At 39.0% G+C, this 23,951-nt stretch overlaps 1 protein-coding gene across 1 annotated transcript; it reads right to left on the bottom strand.

Annotated features, from left to right (window-relative positions):
- Nucleotides 1–4,270: 4,270 nt before the first annotated feature.
- Nucleotides 4,271–23,255, bottom strand: LOC104274643 (cyclin-G-associated kinase-like). Its single transcript, XM_009870336.1, has 10 exons — nt 23,147–23,255; nt 22,480–22,638; nt 21,294–21,743; nt 19,480–19,650; nt 13,834–13,968; nt 13,352–13,471; nt 8,443–8,655; nt 7,027–7,175; nt 5,503–5,679; nt 4,271–4,372 (listed from the first exon to the last, which is right to left on the bottom strand). The coding sequence occupies exons 1-10, from the start codon at nt 23,253–23,255 to the stop codon at nt 4,271–4,273; spliced, it is 1,785 nt and encodes a 594-aa protein (XP_009868638.1).
- Nucleotides 23,256–23,951: the final 696 nt, after the last annotated feature.

Below are 23,951 nucleotides of genomic sequence, written 5' to 3'. Positions count from 1 at the left end.
TCGGAAGAACTTTCTAGGAGTTAGCAAGAAAATGAAGGTAAGCAAGGCGTATTCCCTGAGCCCTAGCTACCCTCGCAGATGTGAGACCAAGGACTTTGTCACTGTTGCCAGTCCAGTGGGAACAGTGTTGTAGGTTTTTCATTCTTACTTGCTGAAGGAAGCTTCCATTGATTAGCAAACTCTCTGAACTTCACCTAGGTAACAATGCAGAGGAACTTTTCCTCCCATGCTAGATGTCTGGGAATCACTACCCACTAACAATATTATCATTTACTATGAAAGTTAAGTGCTTAACTGCTTATTTTCTTTCTCTTCTCTGTTCTTAAGTTCAAGGAAATCTGACAATACTAGGTAACGCCAAACAAGCTTGCCCAAGGTAAAAGACATTAACTTTCCTCCAAAATCACAAAAATACATCACTCCTCCATTTGGCAGGTTCTAGACACATACACTCTTAATACCAATTATTCTTCACAGATGTCTACGTTAAAGTTGCTTGACTCTCCAGACCGTTGTATAAAGAGCTTCATTCAGAAATAACTAGTGGAAACCTGCTCTATCATTTTATAAGCCCTGCTTTACAGCAACTTCTGCAAAAAAAAGCCATGCACTTTGTACTGCCACTGCACCTACATCCAAACAGTAGCACTTCCAAAAAGGCTGGAAAAGCAGGCTACAAACCAGGTTCTCTCTACTAGTCAAGACTCGTTTTCAGCAGAGGTAGGAAGGAATAGGTCAATGAAGAAAGAATTGAAAAACAGCATCTGAGATGTAAGTTAAAGCCTGGATGTTACCCTTTACTCTTTCTTTAATCTATATTGCATTATTTTACTTTGTTCTTGGAATAACCATGTCAAGCTACTCTCTATTAAGAACTGAATCCTGGTAGGCTGGAAAGAAGCCATGGAACTAATCAGCTGTCATGAACAGACAAAAGAACTACAATCATGGGCCAAATGGCACCAGATTTGCTGCAAGAGTCAAGGAGATGCTTACAGAAGAACCTGAAGTACCACCTGTCAAGTCTAGCTGAGACAACATCATCCTACCAGCAACACTGAGTCACCTCGATCCCAAGCTTTGCAGTCAGCGGAAGCACGTATAAAATCTAGACTTCAGGGCCTGGTTTCACATCAACATTTCAAAATTCAGCTGTGCAATGAATACTAAGCATGAATGGAAAAATATGTATTTTTAGGTCCAGGTAGAATTCACAGTATTTAATTAAGAATCAGCTTAATTTTTCTGTACCCTACTCTAAAAGCTTTTCACCTTGTGGACATAAAGAATACAGCTACAGTGAAATATGTGTGTTAATTGAGTACAGTCCTCTCCATACAGCAGAAAATGAATTGACAATGGAGTACAGAATGTGAGATAAGTTGAAAAGCCCTAATTCACATTATATTTATCGTTTTTTAACTACTGTTTCAAGATGACTTCAAACAGAACTTCTGGGCTTTTTCTTCCAAATGATTCTCTCCCTTAAAAACAACATTAAGTGTTTATTTACTCTAAAAATTCCTTCTTCCCAGATTCCTGTGACTTTAACGTTTTATACATAAAAATCTTACACTATGAAAGGCCTTTAGTAGTCAGCCTGCCGCTTTACCTTCTAATGGAAACAAAGCTTCAGTTTACAATGTTGATGTTCGTCACTTCAATTTTAAAGTTTCCTTACAGGGCCTTACTGAAATCCAATCTTTTGCACATCTGTGTATGCAATACAGCTTAGTGACAGGTATGTCATGCAAGTATCATACAGTTAAATGTCAGGATTTGAGAGTTTATCAAACTGAGCCTCTCCCAGTTGCTTTGCACCAAAATTCAACTACACAGAAAGGAGGAGGAGAGAGGACTCAGCCAGTTGCCCAGAGGATCAGAGCTGATTAAGCCATAAAACAGATTGAGGGGTCCTGTAATTATCATATGGCTCTTGGAAGAATCCACTTACACTTGCACTCACGTTTCTCTGCTCACTTACAATAACACCTGAGGTTCTTCGCTGCTGCTAAAAAAGATTTCGCAAGCAACAGTAAAGAAATGAGGAGAAATATAGACAGTCAGAAAATGCTACCAAACATACAAAGCATAGGAAGATATTTTCCTCCCAATTTTCAGTTTAGATTTTTTGTACACATATTTAAAGAAACCAGCAATGAAAAAAAATATATCCCTCAAAATTAAGTTGTCTGTATGTGCTGAAAGGAACATGGAGTTTTCAAGCTAGTCCCTTTTTACTAAAAACACGTCCCTCAGAAATGCTTTCTCCCTCAGCTGTATATAGGAAGTGTAGCCAATTACAGTAGTTATGTACCTATGTATGTATTTTTAAACCTATTACTAGGTATCATCTGCCCTAGAACTGTAAAAAGCCATGCAGGTCTCCAACAAACCTATCCTACCAGCAGAAGCCTTTATTTCCATGGATGCAGACCACACATACAAAGAAGCAATGAAGTGTCCCAAGGAAAAAAAAAAAAAAATCAGCTTTTATTCTAAATCATACAGCAAGTTATCTGAAATCTAGTGAGATTTAAGACTGCTTCAAAGCAGTAACTGAAATTAAACTGCAGCTATGAATAATATATAACCTTCCTGATCCATAATTGATCCAGCTTTAATCTTCAACAACAAAAATAACACTAAAAAAAAAAAAATCACAGTAGCTGAATATATATGTGACTACACACACAAAACCTTTCATCAGAGGTTAAGAAGTAACTATGTTTGATCTGACGATAGAGACTGTAAATTACAACCTTTGTTCACAAGTCTCTAGCCCATCAGCTCTCAGGCGAGCGCGGCAGTGGAAAACCCCATCTGACACACTGCTCAGGTGGCATTAGAACCTCCTGTTTTCTGTTCAGATGTCACTCCGCCGACCAGTTACCCCTGATAATGGTACAGCTTCCCTCTCAGGTAAGCATGCCAAACATATAACAGCAAGATGATTAAAATATCCCCTTGAATGTCCAACAGTACTGTTTCAAGACACTGCTGACAAAGCTTTAATACCACAACACTAATTTTCAACATTTTTAAACTTGATATGAAAACTGCATTTCATTGTTACACGAAGTAAAACAGTCATTGGTCATTTGCACTCATTCACCCCAGCACAAGTGATAAAAGTGAAAAACTGCCTTCTGAATAGGGATGAGAAAACATGAGAAGTTTTGTTATCAAATTGTGTCTCTACTCATCTTGCACTAGCCAGTGCATGGAAGGCAGGTGAGCGGAAATGCAACAGTCCACCAATACACCCCATGTTTTCACACACATCGTTGTCATGCATATCTCAAAAATACAGAAGTTCAGACATGCACCAAAATGTGTTAAAGCACTTTAAATGCTCTCCAGATGATAATGAGTAATGTAGTATTTACTCAGACAAATCAAAGCAGAGTAAAATGTTTTGTGCTTATACTTCAAGTTTCAGAATAACATTATTTCTATCAGAGTTTCTGACATCCAGCAGAAGGAATGTTCCACTGAAATCAGAAGCAAAAGACACCATCTAAAGAACTAGGAAAATAAGCACTGGTCAGAGTACTGCCTTTCAAAGGCTGATAATAAATAACAAAACAGCAGGAACATGCAGACCTTAAAGTCAAGATTTGTTTCTAGATACATGACATTTAAAAAAAAAAACCCTGAAAATCAGTAACAACTCTGCCTGATACTCCCATATTTGGGGTCTTTTTGGCTAAACAACTGTAATCTTATTGTAATGATCACGTGTATTGCCAGAAAATATTATTTACAGAATGATTATCACACTGATTACATAAAATACAGATGAAAATATACATCTTCAGGTTTAAGATAAGCCAAGCAAACTCACTGATAACTAAAGCACTTTGAATTAGGCGACAGGCACCAAAATCAAAACTGAATCACGAAATTAATGAAAATATAACAAACTGGGGAAAGTAGAGGTAAAGCAAAGATCAATGAAACTGGAATGATTTATAAATTACATTAGTATACCAGAAATCATGGAGCTTCATTAAAATTTTACCATACATAAAACTGAAAGAAAATCTTTACTCCCAGATTGTGATTTCTTCAAGTACTGAGCAGTTGTTCTCTTAGTGCATCTTTGCAATGCTTTGTACTCTACATCTTACGAAATACATCACCACATTTAAGTGCATGATTACAAACTGTGCTGAAATCATGGAAAAGCGCTTCATAAATCATAGGAGCAACAAAATCGCAATAATGCTCAGGTCCAGTTTTTAGAAGTTCTGTAAAAGCTGAAGTTTTAAAACAGGGACTTTGATCCCTGGTTTTCGAACTCTGACCATGCATCATTCAATTCCATGAAGATCATTTTGGCATACTGCTCATAAGGTTGTCCTGTGGCCTGAGAATAAACAAGATATATTAGAAGCATAAAAATAGTGGGAATTATGTGGCTTAGGAAAGATCTCACCCCTTTTATACTTGCCTTTTTTTTCTCTCAACAATTCTAGATTGCTGTGTGAATATAATTTTGCAGACAGAAAGCTCTCCAATCACATCCAAAGTTTGCCATGAGTATTTTAAACTCAAGGCCTTTGTTTCCTTGCATTGCTTCAAACTTTTAGTACAATTCATACATAACAAAGTTAGGTAAAAACAGTTTTCCAAGCTGTTCTTTTCATGAATAGTTTAAGATAATATTAGTTAATGATTAAATCCAGTCATTTGTGGAATTGCTTCCTGACAGACCTTGCAGCAGTGTACCAGAGTAAAATTTAAGCAAAACTTCTGGATGGGATTTTCTAGAGAAAAATCTGTTGCTGATTGTGAATGATGTTAAGATTCAACATTTAACAACATATCACTTACAGAGGAGTTTGCCGCCATGCTCAAAAGAAAATAGTATCCTCCTGATTCCCTGCCTATTTCACAGCAGATCTGCCTCTGGGCCAACTCAACCCCTCTGGTTAGCAAAAACGCAGTCTCACAAGCTAAGTCATTATAACAGGTTCTTGCTAACACAAAAGGGAAGGCCCAGAGCCCTCTCCATTATCCTCCTTCTCCTGCTGCTTTGCTTTTGCCAGCTGCAGTACTTTATAGACCCTTTTAGGGACTTCTGTAACTCAAAGCAGCAGAAAAAAAACCAACAAGGAAGAAAATGTCTCAAAAAGAACTGTGAATAGTCCTAAAAGACCTAAAGAATCAGCTTGCAGAAACAAAGCAGATTCCACTAATCAGTATTAAACCTGCCAGCAGTCAGTCAGAACTCAGCATAACTGACTTGGGTGCTCAGAACAACCTCCATGGGATCTTGCATTTGTTAACATTTATCTGCTGAATTCTGTGCTGTGTGAGGACAAGAAAAACCCTGTAATCCCTGAATGCAGTAGGCAATCAAATTCCAAAGACAACTGAAGCAAAGTGAAGACCAAGAAGCAAGGCTGCAGCTGTCAAGGCTGTCAATGACTAAGTACGATGTCGCAAAAGCAGTTTGTACTCCTTGTAAAGGAAAGATCAGAGGAACACACTCACCTTATCTGGATGAACAACAAGCACTGCTTTCCTGTAGTACTTCTTTACTTGTTCAGGAGTTACTAGATCTGCCATGCTGACTGGTTTCCATTTATTTTCCCCCTCCCAAAGCACTGTATGCAAAGTGGATATTAATGCTCTGATATTTCTCTCCTTCCCTTCAATCCACTCAAGAATCTGGGGAAAACCAAATGTATAGAACTGAATGCAGCACTGCAAACATTCTCAGTCTGTCCAGAGATACAACCTTCACTAGTACAAAACTACTAGATTAAGACCCAGGTACAGCTGGACTTGGAAGGGTGAATGCAGCAAGACAACTGTTTTAGTGTTCTACTTTCTGGCACCCAGATCATTAGTCACCCAAAAAGTGCTATTTTCCATCTGCCACTAGAGAGCAGCTCATTGTTATTATATATTGTTCATTGCAGAAACTCAAGTCACTGCAAGAGAAATTACACAGACCATTACATAACACTTAACTCTGTAAAATTAGTGACAAGAGAATTGACAGGAGTAATTAAAAGCATCTGTTACATTAACTCCCTGCTAGGTAAAAACATTGATTTACTATTCTTGCTTGATTTGTACAAACGTTTCAGATCACATACATTAATAGTCATTGTTTACTTAAGCAACCTGCAGGGCTGCTGAAGTGCTCTTTCAGATATCCCCATGAAAGTTAATTAGAATAACTTGCCATTTCACTGACTCTAACAGCAATAACGAAGCCACTGCGACACAGTGTCTTCACTGAACAGTGTTATGTAATACGAAAACCTCTGCTCTCTATCAGCAACAAGCACGGTAAATAAACTGTATTTTCATTTACAGGAATTTTTGTTAAAATGTACAACCTATGCACACTCTCTTCACGTAAGACACTTGGTAAAAATGAATTTCGGCAACTCTCTAAAGTTCTTTTACAAACTTTTCTAAAGCACTATAAAGACTACAAACCCCAAAGTATCTTAATATGTGATATTATGAGTAATACATCCAAAAAATCTGAACAGTTGATCAGGTAACAGCCCACAGACTAGTTCTATTGCCCACCTCCAGAACTGCATGGTTTAGCAATTTCTTAGGACAGCAGTAGCACTCCTTAAAGGGTGACTGCAATAAGGGGCCACCCTGACAACAGCTATTCCCATCTCTTTGTTCTCTAAAGCGTAGTTTTGTATTATCAGGCAAATCTATCTTTACTGAGCAGACCTTTGGGAACACTAGAGAAAAAGAAAGTTCTGGCTTCAAGAAACTGACTCTGACAAAGTCTCTGACAAAGAAACATGTACAAGAACACTCATCTGAAAGAAGTGTGCGGATTGAACAAAAGTTTTCTTTGGCTGCTTTAACTGCTGCTTTATTGCCAACTGACTCTCGCTTATGTTAATTAACTTCTATGCCATGTGACTTAACCAGATAAAATTTCATTCCGCTCTGTTAGATAGTGTATCCTTCTGCTCTGTTATAAGCAGTTCTAAGAGTAAGCTTAGATTTTCATGTAAAATCATTTAAACAAACCTTGAGTTTCAAAGGGTCCATATCTTTAGACATTTCTTGCTTTCTCATCTCAGCAATGGTCTTTGGTCCCTTTTTATCAGATTTAGCTGAAAACCCCTGATTACATAAGAGATCTTCAAAGTCATTTTCTGAAACTTTTGGCTTTTGAGCTGTGAAAGAAAAACAATAAATGAAAAGTTACATAGGAGAATACATTAATGAGGGAAGTATATTGCATTTAGATACACCTGCACGACATTTCTTTTTACAATGATAAACATCTTTCAGCAGCTTGATAAACTCCACATGATAAACAGGACAGGAAGAAAAGGGATCACTGACAAGCTTTAAGCCCAGCAGAACAGAAAACCTTAGGTACATACATGTGACTAAATACTTGCATGTCCTTTTTAACTCTAGTTAAATGCATGTAGTAAACAAATACGCTGAAACTTAAGCAGAATAATGAAAGGATAAAATATCAACATGAACTGTCATTAGAAAACCAATAAATTTTAGTGAACTGTAGAATAATCAAATTCTGAAGAGGCCTCTCCATGTTATCCAGCCCAATCCCCACTCAGAACAGGGACAACCAGATAAGTTTTTTCAGGTCCTTGTCCAGTTGAGCTCCACCTGTTTTCAAGAATGAGGAATCACAACGTCCCATGCCCTGTTCCAGCACTTCATCATGCTATTTCATTCTTTTCCCCCATTCTCCAAGCAGAATTTGTGCAACTTGTGCCCACTGCCTCTCCATCCTATCACCTCCTTCCACATACAGAACAGAATCATTTCAACTTGTAAAAGTATGTGCTGTTCACTTACATGCCAGCTAAAAGAGAAGTATAGTCCTAATACCAACACATCAGCAAAATAAAATTTTCCAAGAATGTTAATGTGGAAGAGGCCATACTCATCCCTATATCTCTAGGTTTGCTTATTCAGTTGGAACTGAATACGGACTGGTTCCAAGAACAATTCCACCTGATCCCATCCCGTTTCTGTTTGAAACACAAGAATTTCCACTAAGTTCAACCTCAGTCTTTCTTAAGATTAGCTACTATTTTTCAGCTGAGAAAAACTTTGCATCCTTTTACCCATGTATCAAAAGTGGGCTAGTCTGATGCAATTTTTATCAACCATCTCTCCCTGGATAGATCAAATTTATCTTTCCAACCCAGTACCCATGTGGGTGAGTCAATAAGCCTTGATGGTATATGCCCAAACTCGTACATAGTTGGGCCATGGTCAACACAACTCTAATATTCTAGCTCTGCAAAAGCAGGACTGCAGATTTGCCAATCTCTTTTCTGATTTCTATTAGATACACGATAAATGTAAATCAAACAATGAAGGTACAAGAGTTTTGCAGCTAACAGCAGATCTGACTAACTTCACACAGGCCACTGTAAGTAATGCCTTCAGAAAACTTACCAAAGCTTGGGATTCTGACTCCTCTCTCTTCTCGTCCTCCAATAACACTGAAGTTTACTGTGTAATTGGGTTTAGCTGCTGTGCTGGATTTAGTCTGGGACTGCCATGAAGTACTTTGTGTTTTCGTTGGTTTCTGCCACTGATTTCCCAACTTTTGTGCTGAAGCTGTCTTCTGACCAAAGCCAGTATTTGTGTGTCCACTGCTGGAAGAACCTAACAATAAATACTGAATTAGCTGTTCAGCTCTGTATCTGTCACCTCTTTAATACAAGTAAGACAGTTTTGTTTTGACATCCAACCACATGGTTTACAGTGATACTACAATACAAGAGCAACTGCAATAGAAAATTGTGTGTAAAATGAAGTTAAGAGTCTCCCTAACAAGTAACTTGGACAGCAGGAGCTAGAGCTGTTACTGAAAGTCTTCCAGCCTCTTACAATTCAAGTTTTAGCAGAAGTATTCAGTGTTGTCTGACTGGCCCAGCATGTGTAAAGCCAGAAAATATTTCAGCAGTGACAGTAGATATGCCTCCCAGTCAATCACACTCCAACATCTGTTAATACGTAGAGAACACTGAAAAAATTATATGATCAAGAAAATGTAATATATTAAGAATAACTTCAAATTAATACTTTCAAATTCTCAGTAATTTCTTGCACTACTGTTGAAGAAAGATGAAAAGATTATTCTACAGCAGCATTGAAAGGGAATGTTGCACATGAATTAAAAAAAAAACACAAAAAACCAGTGAGGCCTGCAAAAGACACTGTTGCAATCACAGCGCCATGATCTACAGGCCTCTGTCTATCAACACAGTATTGACTCAGTTTTTAGTGTCTCATTTCCCTTCATTAAACCAGGATAACTAACACTGCTTCACAGTTTCACCTGAGACTCACTTTGGGCATTTCCTCCACTCTACAACAATCACTGTGAAAGAACTGAGGAGAATAAGGCTCCAGCTTTTTAAACTCATCATGCAACTTGTTGTCTCACTGATTAGAATGAACGTGCAATTTTTTTTATTCCAACTCAAGCCACCATTAAATTGCACTTGATTGACTTCCTTCGAAAAGGTTCCTAGAAACTCAGTTCCCTTGAAAAGCTGCATATAACTGGAATGCACTGCCCATCACAGATAAAAAATAGCATGATAACTGAACTTAGATACATCTACATTTTTGGAAGCAGAACATTTTATACCACACTTAACATATCCTAAACCAGATTAAAATCTCTTCATGTGGGAAGAATTCCTAAAAATGACAGAACACAAATTCAAGACTAGTAGTCAAATACTGTTCCACAACTGAAGCCAGACAGGAATCATACAATGATTTGGGATTAAAGGGCCCTTAAAGTTCTTTAGTTCCAGCTCTCCCTGTCATGGGCAAGGACACCTCCCACTGGACCAGGTTACACAAAATACCATCCAGCCTGGCCTTGAACACCTCCAGGGAGACACAACTTTTCTGGGTAACCTGTTCCAGTGTTCCACCAATCTCAGAAAAGAACTTCTTCCTAATATCTCATCTAAATCTACTCTCTTTCAGTTTGAAACCATTAGCCCCTGTGCTATTACTACACTTCCTGATAGAGAGTCCCTTCCCATCTTTCCTGTAGGCCTCCTTGAAGTTCCATAATCACACAGTCACAGAATGTGCTGGGTTAGAAGGGACCTTTAGAGGTCATCTAGTCCAATCTCCCTGAGGCAGGAAAAGTCATTAAGTACCTTAGCCTTCTCCGCATGCCAGGTAACCAGGTATCCTGTTTCCTTCCAGAGAGGGCCCACATTATCTGTAGTCTTCCTTTTATCACTAATATACCTACAGAATCTTTTCTTGATGCTCTTGACATCCCAGAATAGATAATTCTATCAAGGCTTTGGCTTTCCTAATCTGATCAATGGCTGCTCACACACTTTCCCTGTATCCCTCCAGGCTTCCACCCTCTATAGGCTTCCTTTTTGTGTCTGAATTTGTCCAGGAGCTCCTTGCTCCTTCTTGGAGATCTGGCATTTTTGCCTGACTTCCTCTTTGTCCGGATGCATCACTCCTGAGCTTGGAGTAGGTGATCCTTGAATTCTGACCAGCTTTTTGGGGTCCTTCTTCCCTCCAGGGCTGTACTGCGGAGTACTCTCTCAAGCAGGTCCTTGAAGAGACCAATCTGCTCTCTTGAAGTCCAGGGTAGCAAGCATGCTGTGCTCCCTTTTTGCTACCCTAAGGATCTTGAACTCCACCATTTAATTCTCACCACAGCCCCAGTAGCCCCTTCTTGTTGGCGAAAAGTTTCAGTATGGCATGTCTCCTTGTTGGCTCCTCTATCACTTGGAGGAAGAAGTTATCATCAATGCATTACAAGAACCTCCTGGATTGCTTATGCCCAGCTGTGTTGTCCCCCCATGAGGACCAGGGCTTGTGAACGTGAGGCTGCCTCTGTCTTTCTACAGAGGACTTCATCCACTCAGTCTTCATGGTCATATGGCCTGTAGCAGACTCCCACTATAGCACCACCCCTCTGTGCACACCTTTTAATACTGATCCATAAGCTCTTGGTCAGCTCCTCATCCATCCCCAGCGGAGCTCCATACACTCCAGCTGCTCACTGACACAGAGGGCAACACTCCCTCCTCATCTCCCCTGCCTGTCCTCCTTAAAGAGCCTGTATCCTTCCATCCCCAAACTGCAGTCATAGAAGCCATCCCATTGTATCCCTGTGATACCAATAAGATCATAGCCCTAAAGGCTATGGAAGTATAATATGAATGAAATACACTTCAAAACCAGAAATCTTTACCACTTGGTCTTGAATGACAAACTTGCAATCCTATCTCATTATTTCTTGGAGGAAAGTGAACTAGTATTTGCATCTCTACATACATTATTAATTAGACCCTGATGATTAGAACTTAATTTCCAGCTCAAAAGTATCCCAAGCTAGTTTAAACTTATTTTCTTGTTTGTACTTCTCTCCCCACCTTTTATTCACCCTAAAGCCTCAGAAAAAACACCCAAGCTTGTCTGGGTATATACCGCAGTGTAACCTCGGTTCCTCTTTCAAAACTGGTTTCCCACCCCTTACACTCCTGATAGCTCTTTTGTAACTGCTGCTCATAGTAAAAACTTACACAAGTGCACGTCTCCCTAGGGCCATGTAAAACATTCCGTACTGTACCACTAAATACCACACCTGATGAAACCTAGTATTGCAATACCACACCTGGTAAAATCTAGGATTGAACTCTTCTTTCATTAAAGCACCCAACTGCATAGTCTTCAGTCACTTCTAACTTGTGAGATGTACAGAAAGGCATCCCTGTTACTAGTCGGAATAACATGACCTCACACACTGAAAATTGATCTCATTCTACTATATTTTCAAAGCATTCTACATTCATTATTTTGGTGAAGGCAAAACAATTCTTCCCGTAGGACAAGACAATACCTCACTACCAGCAGCAACTTTTCAATGGCACACTCCTGCTTTCTAGTACAAGGACATTCCTAGAAATGAAGAGCATGACAATACCAACTATAACAGAACACTGTTGGTATCCTACCACTGCTATTAACTACGTTTAGCTATTATTTCTTTTCTGTTTATACAGCATTCCTGATTAAGCAAGCTTTCATTGTCATAACTCTTCTTCCAGAATGACTTGTAAGTGAAGGCAAAAAACCGCTCCTACAAAAAAACACCACCAAATTTAAACTACAGTTCTTACAATTCCTTGAAAAAGGGATTCAAGCCTGAGAAGGTTAACCAGCAGAGTAACATCTGGCTACTTTTTAATGCAGTACTTTCTCCTATTGAAAGTTAACTCAAAGGCTATTGAACTCATCTAAATTCTGCAAATATCATATAATTTCTTCCACTGGTTCAGTGCATGCAATACCTGCATCTCTAAGTGAAAGGTAAACTGATTTTTTTACTGTCCCACTATTTTTAGATCTAACAAGCCCCTATTAACCTGAAATTTATAAATTGTTTACTGCAAAGCAGTCTTACTGGTACTGTGTCAATACTAGAAATTTGCACAGGCAACAAAGAAACCACGTATTGTATACTCCCTCATGTTTATGGAAGATACGTCCACCAAGAGGGTACTCAATTCAACACACAGTGCTAACTGCCACAATGATAGGATAAAGCCTGTCAGCTCCAAGCTAAGGGAAAAGCACGTTTCTGCAATTCTGCAACTCAGCTACTGTCGGCTCTCCCAAATCTCTCCTTGGACTACTGACAGACAATCACAGTTAGCAGCTACAAACCAGCCATTTGCTATGGCAGTGTGGTCCTGAAATGCAAGGACTTCATTTTATTGCCCTTAGTTTTTCTGCTGTTTAGGAATGCTGCATCATCTTCATAACTACTTGTGTACACCACTGCAAACTGACAGATGTTCAAAATGCTCGCAGTATTAGCGTACAAGCACAAGCTTGATTTGTGCTCATTTAAAAACATGACTGATTTGAGTACTGGAGTTAGGAAGGCCTACTGAATTCAAAAAGTACTGTATTTAAAGGAAAACAACTCAGATCTAAATTAATTTATCACAGCTTTCATTTTTATATCTTTCACAGCACTGTACCTATCAATGCTAAATAAGAAACCTTATGGTCAGCTACTGAATCAGCAATCCCTGGTTTCTCTTACCTTCTCAACTAGATTCTGAGGCATTAAGTATTTCTACTGTTTCTATATCACAGCTGTAGTTATTTTCTGAAATACTATTCAGGATACTTCACACAATCTCTGTAACGATTTGATGTTTTCTCGTTGCTTGTCTGCTCTCAGCAACTGCCTCAAGATGGCTGTTAACAATTACAGGCAAACACTTTCCTGTATATAAGCTATCAGTTACTGCTAAATGCAGTACAAGGAACAAAACCAAAAGCAAGACCCTACCTGGAAGACTAGAGCCAAGACTGCCAAGATCAGCGAAAGGATCAAAGTTCTGGGATTTAGCCTGGCTGAACGACAGACCTGAAGATACATTGGACTGGCTCCCTGTAGTGAAAGCCTGACCTGTAGGATAAGAAAACAGATCATGTACTTAGCATATTTGGAAATTGAAAGAATGAATACACGTAGTACTTCCACAATACCCTGTGTAAACCTCCACCCCCAGCACTGTGTTCCATGACATCTTTTACCACAACAAGAATCACCATTACAACCAAAATTATTTGGTTCCTCTGCCTTGAACTTATTCCAAAAAACTATGTAATTGCTTACTAAAGGGGCATTTAAGCACAAGAGTACTGAGTCTTTTAAGCAACAAAGCAAAACGGTATGAAGGCCTGCTCAGCAGTTTCAGCTAATTAAACTGAACCAACTCTGGAGTATACTTTACTCCCTGAAATAGAAAAAAATTCATTTCATAATACCTTCAAAAAGAGGCTTCAACTGTGGTGGTGCTACATTGTTTGTTCTTGAGGAATCTGCCCAAGAATCCCATCCACCTAACAGATCTGGATGGCTTGTAGATGATGATACTTTAGGTGGCTCGGCTGTCAAATTCCCTACAGAAGAAAAAAGAAATATTTTGATTATTCTTTTAAAACCATTACAATAAATAATATTTTACCAATTCCAACAGAACTGCATACCACACATTGGTAGCTACAATGTTTACTTAAACTTCTACCTAACACAGTCATACAGTCTTAAACAGTACTCAAAGGTCTTACCACTGAAATTCTTTCATTGGTATTTGAAACTTCCCACACATTTCATAAAGAAGATGTTTTTATACAGAGGCAATGCCCATGAATTTAACAGCTTAGGTCTGCCGGCAGAAGGACTAGCTAAGGGATGGCTTCACGGCATGCTGCTGCTCCTGACAACGCAGCAGGTAACCAGCAAGCAGCAGTGCTCCACAAAAGGGCACTCTGTCACTCAGCAGTCTGGGTGCTTACCGTTGGTGGAGCCAGGTCACTTGCAACTACAGATTTGCCTACCCCAGCCTTCATACGACACAGGGTGCTCTTAACGTACTACTAGTCCTCTCAGGTTCAATGCATGAATGAATGCATGCAATTAAAGAGCAAGATACAGTGCTCTCTTCTGGGAAAAGATTGAGAATCACTAGCTTCATGGATAAAAGCTGTCAGTTTGAAACAGACAAAGAAAGACGGCATCTTCAAAACGACGCAAGAGTGCTTCCACCAACTTCTAAAAAAATGTCACGTCCGACACAGGGTTATAACTGCCAACCCTGATCCTCGTAAATGATTTCACCCTTTCTCTCACAAGCTGCGTGAGGTGAGTCATCCCCTGAATGAGAGATACTAGGTATGGAATACTCAAAGCTGCATGCCAGCTTTGAACACTCCATCTGAGCACAGCTTGTAGAGGCTCACAGTGAAGCAGGACAGCTTTTGAATGTAACCTCTTCTTCAATGCTATGACAACAGTCATCGCACAAACAGACGTGATATTTCAACAAAACCAGAGAATCGTAGACTGGCCTAGGCTGGAAGGGACCTTAGAGATCATCCAGTCCAACCTCCCTGTCATGGGCAGGGACGCCTCTCAACTACATCAGGTTACTCCAGGCTCTGTCCAACTTGGCCTTGAACACCTCCAAGGAGGGCCAGTATATTTATTGTGGTTTTTTAAGACATTTTTAAGACCTAGAGTTTGGAAAGCCATCCTTACAAAAATAGTGACATTTCGATGCTTTGAATGTTCTAATCACTACACCACAGCTTAGCACTTCTCTCTGCTTCTCCACTTTGTATTTCGAATATTGACATCAAATCATAAAAGCTGTATTATTTGACGAAGTAGTTTGAAGCAAATTAAGTACCTCTTCCATCACCTCTATGCACTAATCCCATCTATACTTAGATCTTACAGTTGCAAAGAGAGCACATCAAATGCCCTGCAACAAATGTCTATTAAGAGCCTGTATTATACAGTCACCTCTGTGGCATGTAAAGAACAGCAGCACAAAACGGCTGAGGTAGCTACCAAAGTCTTCTGAAGATACACTACATTTTTCAGCCCTTTCTCCAGTCTTAAGTCTCATCTCCCCTGCCTCTGAAACCATGGGAGAAACAGTATGTATTTGCCTCGGTACTCAGGATCCCAGCTATCTGCTACACAATGGTGTCATTGGCTATAAACCATGAAAATATTCAAAAACGTCTATTCATCAGTTTAGAATTTTGCTGTACTCTATGCCACTCCCAAATGTTAACTGGGCCTTGAATTAACATGAGTATTTACTTTTATGCTAGAAATAATTTTGGCTTATGATATTTGCTGTTACAAGATTTTTTTACAGGGGCATGAAGAGATTTACAACTACTCATGGAATTAACTGCAATAAAACCAATGTTGAGAGAAATAGGAGTGAAATAAACCAAAGCTGAAGGTAAGAATCAAATGTTTTATTACTGCTGCCTTAGGAGCACTCAAGTTGACTACCAACGCCACCCTAAACAAAGCAGGGAGTAGCCTACTGCTATTTACAGCAGTAAATTCGCTATGAAAAGCACATGCTTATGTATGTCTACTACACTTTCATAGAAAAATTTGAAGCAATGGCGTACAATATGCAACATACTGAACAGATAAATATGTCTGGAACTGTTTATTCTTAATGTCATATTTTTTCTAGATGTATAGCTTGGGTATCACAATAGATTTTAATATCAAGAAGCAGCGCTACCAACATGATACTCCTACATATTCTGAAAGAGGTATGATGAGACCACATGCCAAAGCTCTTTTTCTTGTACCCTGGCACACTGGAGTTCAAACAGACACATTAAGCAGAATCTCTAAAGAAAGGGTAAAACATAAAGCATGGCTAAATATTCTGAAAGCTGAAGCAACTGAGATCATACACAAGCACATCCATATCTCCTCATCCATTAAGTTCTACTTTAATGTGCATATTTATAATCCTTAGCTATGCAGCACTGGCGGTGAGGGCACAGTTCTTTACTAACACTGCAAGCTAAGATGTAAAAATAAGTCAGTGTCAATCAGATCACACTTTCCAGCTTCTTAAAATAAGAAACTTGCTTTTTACTATATCCTACACATGACTTCATACTAGATTTTCTTTATTTAGCTTGTCATCTCTACAGGAAATCCGTTAATCACAGACGACAACAGGATTTTCTGTAAACTCAGTGGTTGGTTTAGTATGATGCAAGGTGTTTTTTTTTAACCTTGTCTAAAGCCTGAGAACACAGTCATCACATAAGAGCAGGCTATCCACTCTGAAAGAAAAAGTCATCCTACATAGTAGCTTCTCAGCCAAATTACTACAGCTTGTCAGAGAAAATTACTTTAATACATTGCTGCTTAGCAGCAGCTGCTCAATTTTCACGTTAAAGGACAGAATGCCTTAACAAACTAGATATTCTTTAAGAACTACCTTTCTTGCAAATTGAAAGGACATTTTAAAACTATGATTTTAAATTTCAAGCCACATTGAAAAATACAAGCCTAAATTTCTAATTCTTGCACTTCTGTTCACTGAAACAGCTTTTTTTCTGGTATCTACAGAAGTTTAGTAATTGTTTACTACTGAAGAAAACTTATCCGTCATTCAACTTTAATTCTAAACACCTTTCTGCTGCAGCATAGGATTCACTGTATCTCATTGTTGCACTGTATTTTGAAAGAACACTGACATTACTACTAGTTTATTTAGTGAGTTTGAATTTATCACTTTAATGACCTCACGTTTGCACCTTTTTCTCCTGACAATTCTTCCAAATATGTCATTTGAGAACACACTCTCATTTGCCCTTTCTTCTCTGGTTACTAGTTATCACATCCTTTCACTCCCACTCACTCACAATAAGAGTTTTATGGCTATTAATATTCCTAACCTTCTTGGTAAAACTGATACCTGTGACTAGTTAGAATCTAAAGGCTCAAATAGATACTTCATTTCAGCTAAAAGCATAGAAAAGTTGTCATTTGAAAGGTAAACACAATCAGTCATGAAATGTTACTACAATTCCTCCACTTCCATAGCATTTTTAAAGCCTGCATAGAAACAGAAAAATATTGGGAAAATCACTGTATAACAGGAGGCTGAAGAGAATAAGACAGGTGCATTTTAATTATCTATCTCCAATGTTGACAGAAGGCTCCAGAAATTACATTAAAATAGCAGGTACACTAATGCACCAACCAGGGTGCAAGTTATGAACTGAAATCAGGACGAGTCAATATAAAAAAATAAGCATTGAATGTCAAAATGTCAGATGTCAAAATATTTTTTCTTCTATACTTGCTCAATTATTATTAACAGCTTAACAATGATGGTCTCCTTGAGATTGCAGGTATACATTTAGAAAGTCGAAATTTATGCTTTGTTTTTTTCACGTTCCATATATTTTTAAATTTAGCACATAAGCATTCTATAGGACAAAAGGAAAATGTTGCAAAGGAAGCAGCAAGCGGTATCTTCTGAGCAGAATCACGCACAGCTGAAATACAATGTTTAAATACATGGTAGAGGGCAGTCACTCAACTAGCCTTTTATTTCAAGGAGGAAGCCCTTATCTCACAAAAGTCATCTCAGATACTGCACCTTTCTTTATCGAGTTGCTCTGTAGCTAACTCTGCATCATAGAGAGGCAGGGTCCAATAGATAACTGTCCAACAAAGAGGGCAAGTCAAACCCACATGTATAAGCTCTGGGAACAATCCGTTCCTGGATTGAAGGTAAGAAATGTTATATCACCATTCCTAACTAATAAGTGGGAGGTCAGCAGGGGTGGCCTTTGTGAAGAAAGGCCTAGGCTGCTTCATGCTGGACATATGCAGCTCCCACAGACCCAGTACAGGACACAGCGGAACCCCTCAGCCAACCTGGTGGCACTCCTGTGAAACTATATATAAAAAAAATATGTAAAACACACTGCACAGTGGCTGAGAAAGGAGTGAGAAAAGCATGAGAGAAAACAGCTCTGCGGACACCCAGGTCAGTGAAGAAGGAGGTGGAGGAGATGCTCAAGGTGCCAGAGGAGAGATTCCCCTGCAGCTGGCAGAGCAGATCACAGCCAACACCCATGCTGCGGCCTGTGAAGGACCCCACGCAGGTGTACACGCTCTGGATGCGGCCACAGCCCATGGAGAGGAGCCCATGCAGCAGCAAGCTCCTGGTGGAAGCTGCATCCCCTCAGGGACCCATGCGGAAGCATTCTGTTCCTGAAGAACTGTATACGGAGACTCATGTTTCTGAAAGAGTGTATCACGTGGGAAGGACCTACACAGGAGCAGGGGAACAGTGGGGATGACAGCACAGAGAAGAGCTGCCACAGACTGACCGCAACTCCCATTCCTATGGAGATAGGAAAAGCAACACTTCTGGTTCCACCACGGCACCACTTTTGTAAGAGTATGTTTCTCTTTGAAGAATGAGTCGCACTTTGGAAATAAGGTGCTTAGGATGGAGATATGGGAAGACCAAACATATTGTAAACTTTGTTTAAAGATTTATATATTTTAAAAATATATGCACAAGGAAAAGGCTTCACCAAGAATACACCAGAGAAATGAAACAAATAAGATTAGTGCATTACATAACATACTCCATAAGTATATTAACAGAATGCATTCAGGTCAAGACGGTCCAAGCTACCTTCAGCTTGCATTTTAAGAACTGGCTATACTATAACTTGACTTGCTCATTTCCTTTCCAAGGCTTCCAGAGATATCTTTAAAAGCTCACAACAATCAAAATAGCATTCTGCCATCTAGAAAATAAGTTTGCAGCTCCAAAAAGCTCCAAAAGCTCTCAGAGAAAACTCCAGCTCCTAAGAGAAGGTTAGCAATGCCAGAAATACTCTTGCACAATAAATATTAACACGACATTACAAAGGAAACCCTTGCTAATTGGTGCATTTGTATCTGTGTTCCCAGAACATGAAGCTAATTAAAGCAGCAGTCACAACAAGTGGATCTATTAAGGCATTAATCCACACTGACTAAGCTGAAAGACAAATGCACAGACCAGCAGCAACTGTTGAGAAAGAGAACACCAAAAGCACACTTACCTAAATTTAACAAGTCTGAGCTGGAAGAAGGTGGAAATGAACTCTGTGTCGAAGTAACCGTAATAGCTGTAGATGTTGAGCTTGGGTTAAGAAAGCCCTCAAAGAGGTCTGGACCAGACAAGGCTGGATTCTCTGAACTTGATGACACTGTGAATGGGTCAAAAGGATCAGCTAAAAAAGAAACAGAAAACAAAATTATCTTTTGACAAATTTTAGAATAAACAGAGTTGAAAAAGTCGTACTCTGTTGGAAGCACAGACAAAAAGTAAAGTTCATGTTGGTAACTACAGCAGCCCTCTGGGATTTTTTTTGTGGCAAAGAGTCACTATTTGTCCCTTCCTCTAGACACCTGTATATTCATGTTGGTAAAAATTACTTCAACCCTACAGAATATGAAGAGCTGTGTCTTCAAGCACAAATTCTTATCAAGGCTGCATACATTCAGTAATATTGTTAATTTCATTCATGCAAGACACACCTCAAATCTGAGCAGTCATCTGCATAAAGAAGAATTACATTTGTCAAATGCTCTAACACCAAACCTCCGAATAATTTAAACAAAACAGACTACTAATAAACTACTAAAAAGCATATCAAGTAAAACATTCATACTACCACTTTGACTTGAAGGCATTGCTGACTCTGGGGCAGAAAGCACGACAACTCAAGAATGAAAATCAACAGAAGCAAGCTTTCAACAGGTCTCTAGTGATCACAAGGACAAAAAACCTAATTGGAAGAGTATTTATAGTCAGCATGGGGTAACGTGACAAGTCAGATGGAATCATGGCTAAAGATCTTCCAGTTTCTGCTGCCCTCTAGGGTCAAAATGCTGAAGAGCCCAGGGACTCCTGCCAGATTCACTTAGAAGCTGAAGAGAAGGAATAAGCTTGCCATAGTGCCCCAGCACATCCTGAGGTCATGACCACATTGTAGAGGACTCAGCAACACTCCAGAAAAAACAAACCACTCCAAAACCACCCCAAGCCTAGACTGTCATCAAGCTATCTTACTACAGCATTGCACATACACAAACCTCAAGTACAAGTTGAATGTGCAAACTGAAATAAAACAGTGGTCAAATATTTGCACTTCAGCAATTATATTTCTGTTAACCAATTCAAAGATAGAATGAGATACACACATGACTACTGCCCAGCTATTTTACAGAGTAGATACAATAAAGAGCCAAGGAGGGGCTGGCCCTTAAACAGATACTCTCTGTTAACCCCACTCCTTTCCCAGAAAGGAAAGATAAGGGGAATCAGGGAGAAACACGGATTGGAAAATGAGAACAGCTTTAAGGGAACAATAAAAAGAGAAGATAGTATTAATAAGAAAAATATACAAATATACATAAAACCAATATTGAATCCCACACAGACATTTTGACCTAAGCAGCACAGCCTTGTACCATATCTAATGTTATTGCTTTATATAAACCAAAAGAAGCAAGCTATTACAATTCTATGACATAGTAAGAGAACTTACTTACATGTGGATTTAGAAAAGGATCTAGCATGGAAGGTTTTTATGGGAAAGCTATAGATTCATTAAGGATACTAAATTCCTTTAAATTCAAAATCTGATACTTTTCTGTTTACATGGTTTAAAGCTAATAGGATATCACCTAGATAATACACTGTAGTTTCTCTCCTTCATGCAGTAAAAACACCTGTTCTTCACAGATTCTTCTATTGACCAACATGTGTTCACTATATCTATCAAACCATGGTATCATATTCTAAGCACAATGCAAGCAGCAGTTTTTATCTGTTGGTCAGCCAAAGGGCACAGATATTCAATTCACATACCTGAAGACACAGATTCTGCTGAAGACATACCCTGAGTAGCAGCTGGACACTGACTGCTGAAGAAGAAATCTGTTCCTTGCCCAAGAAGATCTCCAGTGGGCTCTTCTGAAGTCTGTGATGGATTACCCACAAACAAATTGTTCAACAAGTCTGCATTACTTGATGAAGAGTTTATTTCTGAGACAGGTTGTTTCTGTTCTGGTGAAGTATCAGAGTCTAGTCCTAGTAAGTCTACATTCTCTTCAGGAAGAGATTTTTGTAACTGTGGTTCAAAAAGCAACTGTCCTCCTGGAGTAACAGAGTCTTTTCCATCAATTACTGCACTTTCTTCACCTGGAAATGTAGGGAATTCTTCATCCGAAGGATCACTCTCCTCCTTGTCATCAGATAGTTGAACATGGTCATTTTTAGATGAACCATCCTCTATTCCACTTTCCGGACTTTTTCCTTCTTGAATAAAAAGCAGTAACAACTTTAGATTACCAGGATTCTCCTGCCAACTAGGATAAGACAGACTTACATGGTGATACCACATTAAATCAATCTTTAATTAATCAAACCTTACAAGGCAGGCAAAGGGACAGCTCACTACCATACTTGGCACTCTGCAACGGCAGGTATTAACAAATATTTTCAAAATGAGACTGACTTAGACATTGACCTTCGGACATGATACTGCTTACAGCTTAGATCATTCAGTAACTGCTGCTCTAATCAACTGGCAGCATTCAATGACAGCATAATCAGGTACTAACATTTCTGCCAACAAAGCAGAACACAGAAAAACGATTTACAGATGCACTATGAAGTTGCATTTTATCAGTCAACACATATTGATCTCGACCCCAATAGCTAGTCTACTTAATTTCCTCTTCTTTTTCAGCCAGCAGAAAAGTGGGGTTTGGGGAAAAGCTCCCTTGTAGATCTTCAAGGCTAAGATTTTTGCAGAAAAAGAAAAATTTTGCTCAGCATTTAAGTTACACATAATGCAAAAAAAAGTTATTTGCCATTTATCCAAACAAAGTTGAATGACCACTTGTTAACCTACAGAGCTCACTCTTTAGACAACTTTTTCTAATGGTCTGGTAAAATAGTAACTTCTGCTGCATAAGAAGGCTTAAGTACTCATTTGAAAGTGTACAAGGCAAACATACAACAAATAGTTAATACAGAGGAAAACCGGTACCTCTCCAATCCAGAGAATGAAAGAAGTTATTTGCATCAGTACTACTGCTGTGTGGGGATTCTGTATCAGTAGGTGCACTTTCTGAAGACTGCTCTTGCTGGGATGCTTCTGCTTCATATTGTGCAGTTGAACCTGGTTGTCTAGGCAGCTCTGGTTTCCCTATGAAATAGAATCATTGCATTTTTTCAATTGGTTTGTCACTGTTGTCTTCATAGAATCATAGAATGGCCTAAGCTGGAAGGGACCTTAGAGATCATTTTAATCCAGCCTCCCTGCCACCAGGGACGCCACCTGTCGACTAGATCAGGCAACACATGGGGACCGAACGGGAATCGAACCCGCGACCTCAGTGTTGTTAGCACTACACTCAACTGTCAGAGCTAACGGGCTATAGATTGTCAGAAATCTTGGAGAGAAATGCCTAAAACTCAGTCCTGGTATAGTAGCTGGTATTTGACTTGCAGACTGATTGCTATAGCAGACAACTGCCACAAAGAATCTATTACTGTGGAAAGGCATCCTGGTTTGAGCTATACAGAACCAATTCTGTTCAGTGACTTTATTTTTCACCTCCATCTCTTCTAAGAGACTGCACTTTCTGAAGTAAGTAGGATGTTCTTGCAGACAGTGGCTGCTACTAGAAGTGGTATCACGTGATAATGTTTACCTCCCCTCTGCTGCCGAGCCTGGGACTTCCCAAGCGTCATCTGCTCTGCAGCATCAGTGGGGATTGGTAGAGGGGAGGGGGAATCAGGTTTGATATCAAATTTATACATATTTGTATATAGGTCATTATTTTTATTATTTCCTTATTAGTACACTATTACTGTTTTATTAAAGCTGGTTTAGTTTTCTTTTCCACTCTGTAAGTCTTCTCTGTGAGCAGTCAGTGGCCAGCCCAGCAGTATCACTCAACAAAAAGCAAACTGCCACTCTCAATTTGAAATTAGCATTATTAACTTTGTTCCAATTGCAAAAGCTGGTAAGATCTTACTTTCAACTATTTTCCTCAACGCAAACAGTTAAGTATTCATCTAGTTTGAAAAGAAGGGGATGAATGCTTGGAAGAAAGCTATGTATCTAAATTTAAATACCAAACTGGTACAGCACTTTTCACCCTCCTTCCACATACTCAGTTGTAACTTACAAAGATGTTGAAAAAATTGTCTGAAAATATACATGAAAGATCACAATTAATGAAACAGTGCAAATTTAATTTTAATAAGTAAGTTTTAAAAAGTCAGTTCACAGCCCTTGCTCTTGCCCTATTACCTTCCTACCAGTTTTAAGAAATACATTCAATAGAATTTGAAACACATTTCATTTTTAAATCAGAAAACAAAGATAACTTAAAGAGGAATTTTTACAGATCCTCATTATCAATGAAACAGCTTAACTTTCACGAGCTGACCATTGTTTTCACAGTAGGATTTTTAATATCCATATAACCAAGGTAAACGGAAAATTAAATA

This window comes from Apaloderma vittatum, unplaced genomic scaffold, assembly GCF_000703405.1.
Source record: "Apaloderma vittatum isolate BGI_N311 unplaced genomic scaffold, ASM70340v1 scaffold7625, whole genome shotgun sequence".
Classification (NCBI taxonomy): domain Eukaryota; kingdom Metazoa; phylum Chordata; class Aves; order Trogoniformes; family Trogonidae; genus Apaloderma; species Apaloderma vittatum.
The sequence above is the reverse complement of the archived record's forward strand: the minus strand, read 5'-3'. Positions and strand labels throughout refer to the sequence as shown.

Excerpts from the sequence above, each read along its gene's own strand:
- LOC104274643 (XM_009870336.1), bottom strand. The coding sequence starts at position 23,255 with ATGTATAAATTTGATATCAAACCTGATTCCCCCTCCCCTCTACCAATC. Across the intron at positions 21,744-22,479 it reads TCATTCTCTGGATTGGAGAG|AAGGAAAAAGTCCGGAAAGT; the intron begins GTACCGGTTTTC and ends TTTTTATTCAAG. Across the intron at positions 7,176-8,442 it reads AGTCAGAATCCCAAGCTTTG|CTCAAAAGCCAAAAGTTTCA; the intron begins GTAAGTTTTCTG and ends TTTCTTTCACAG.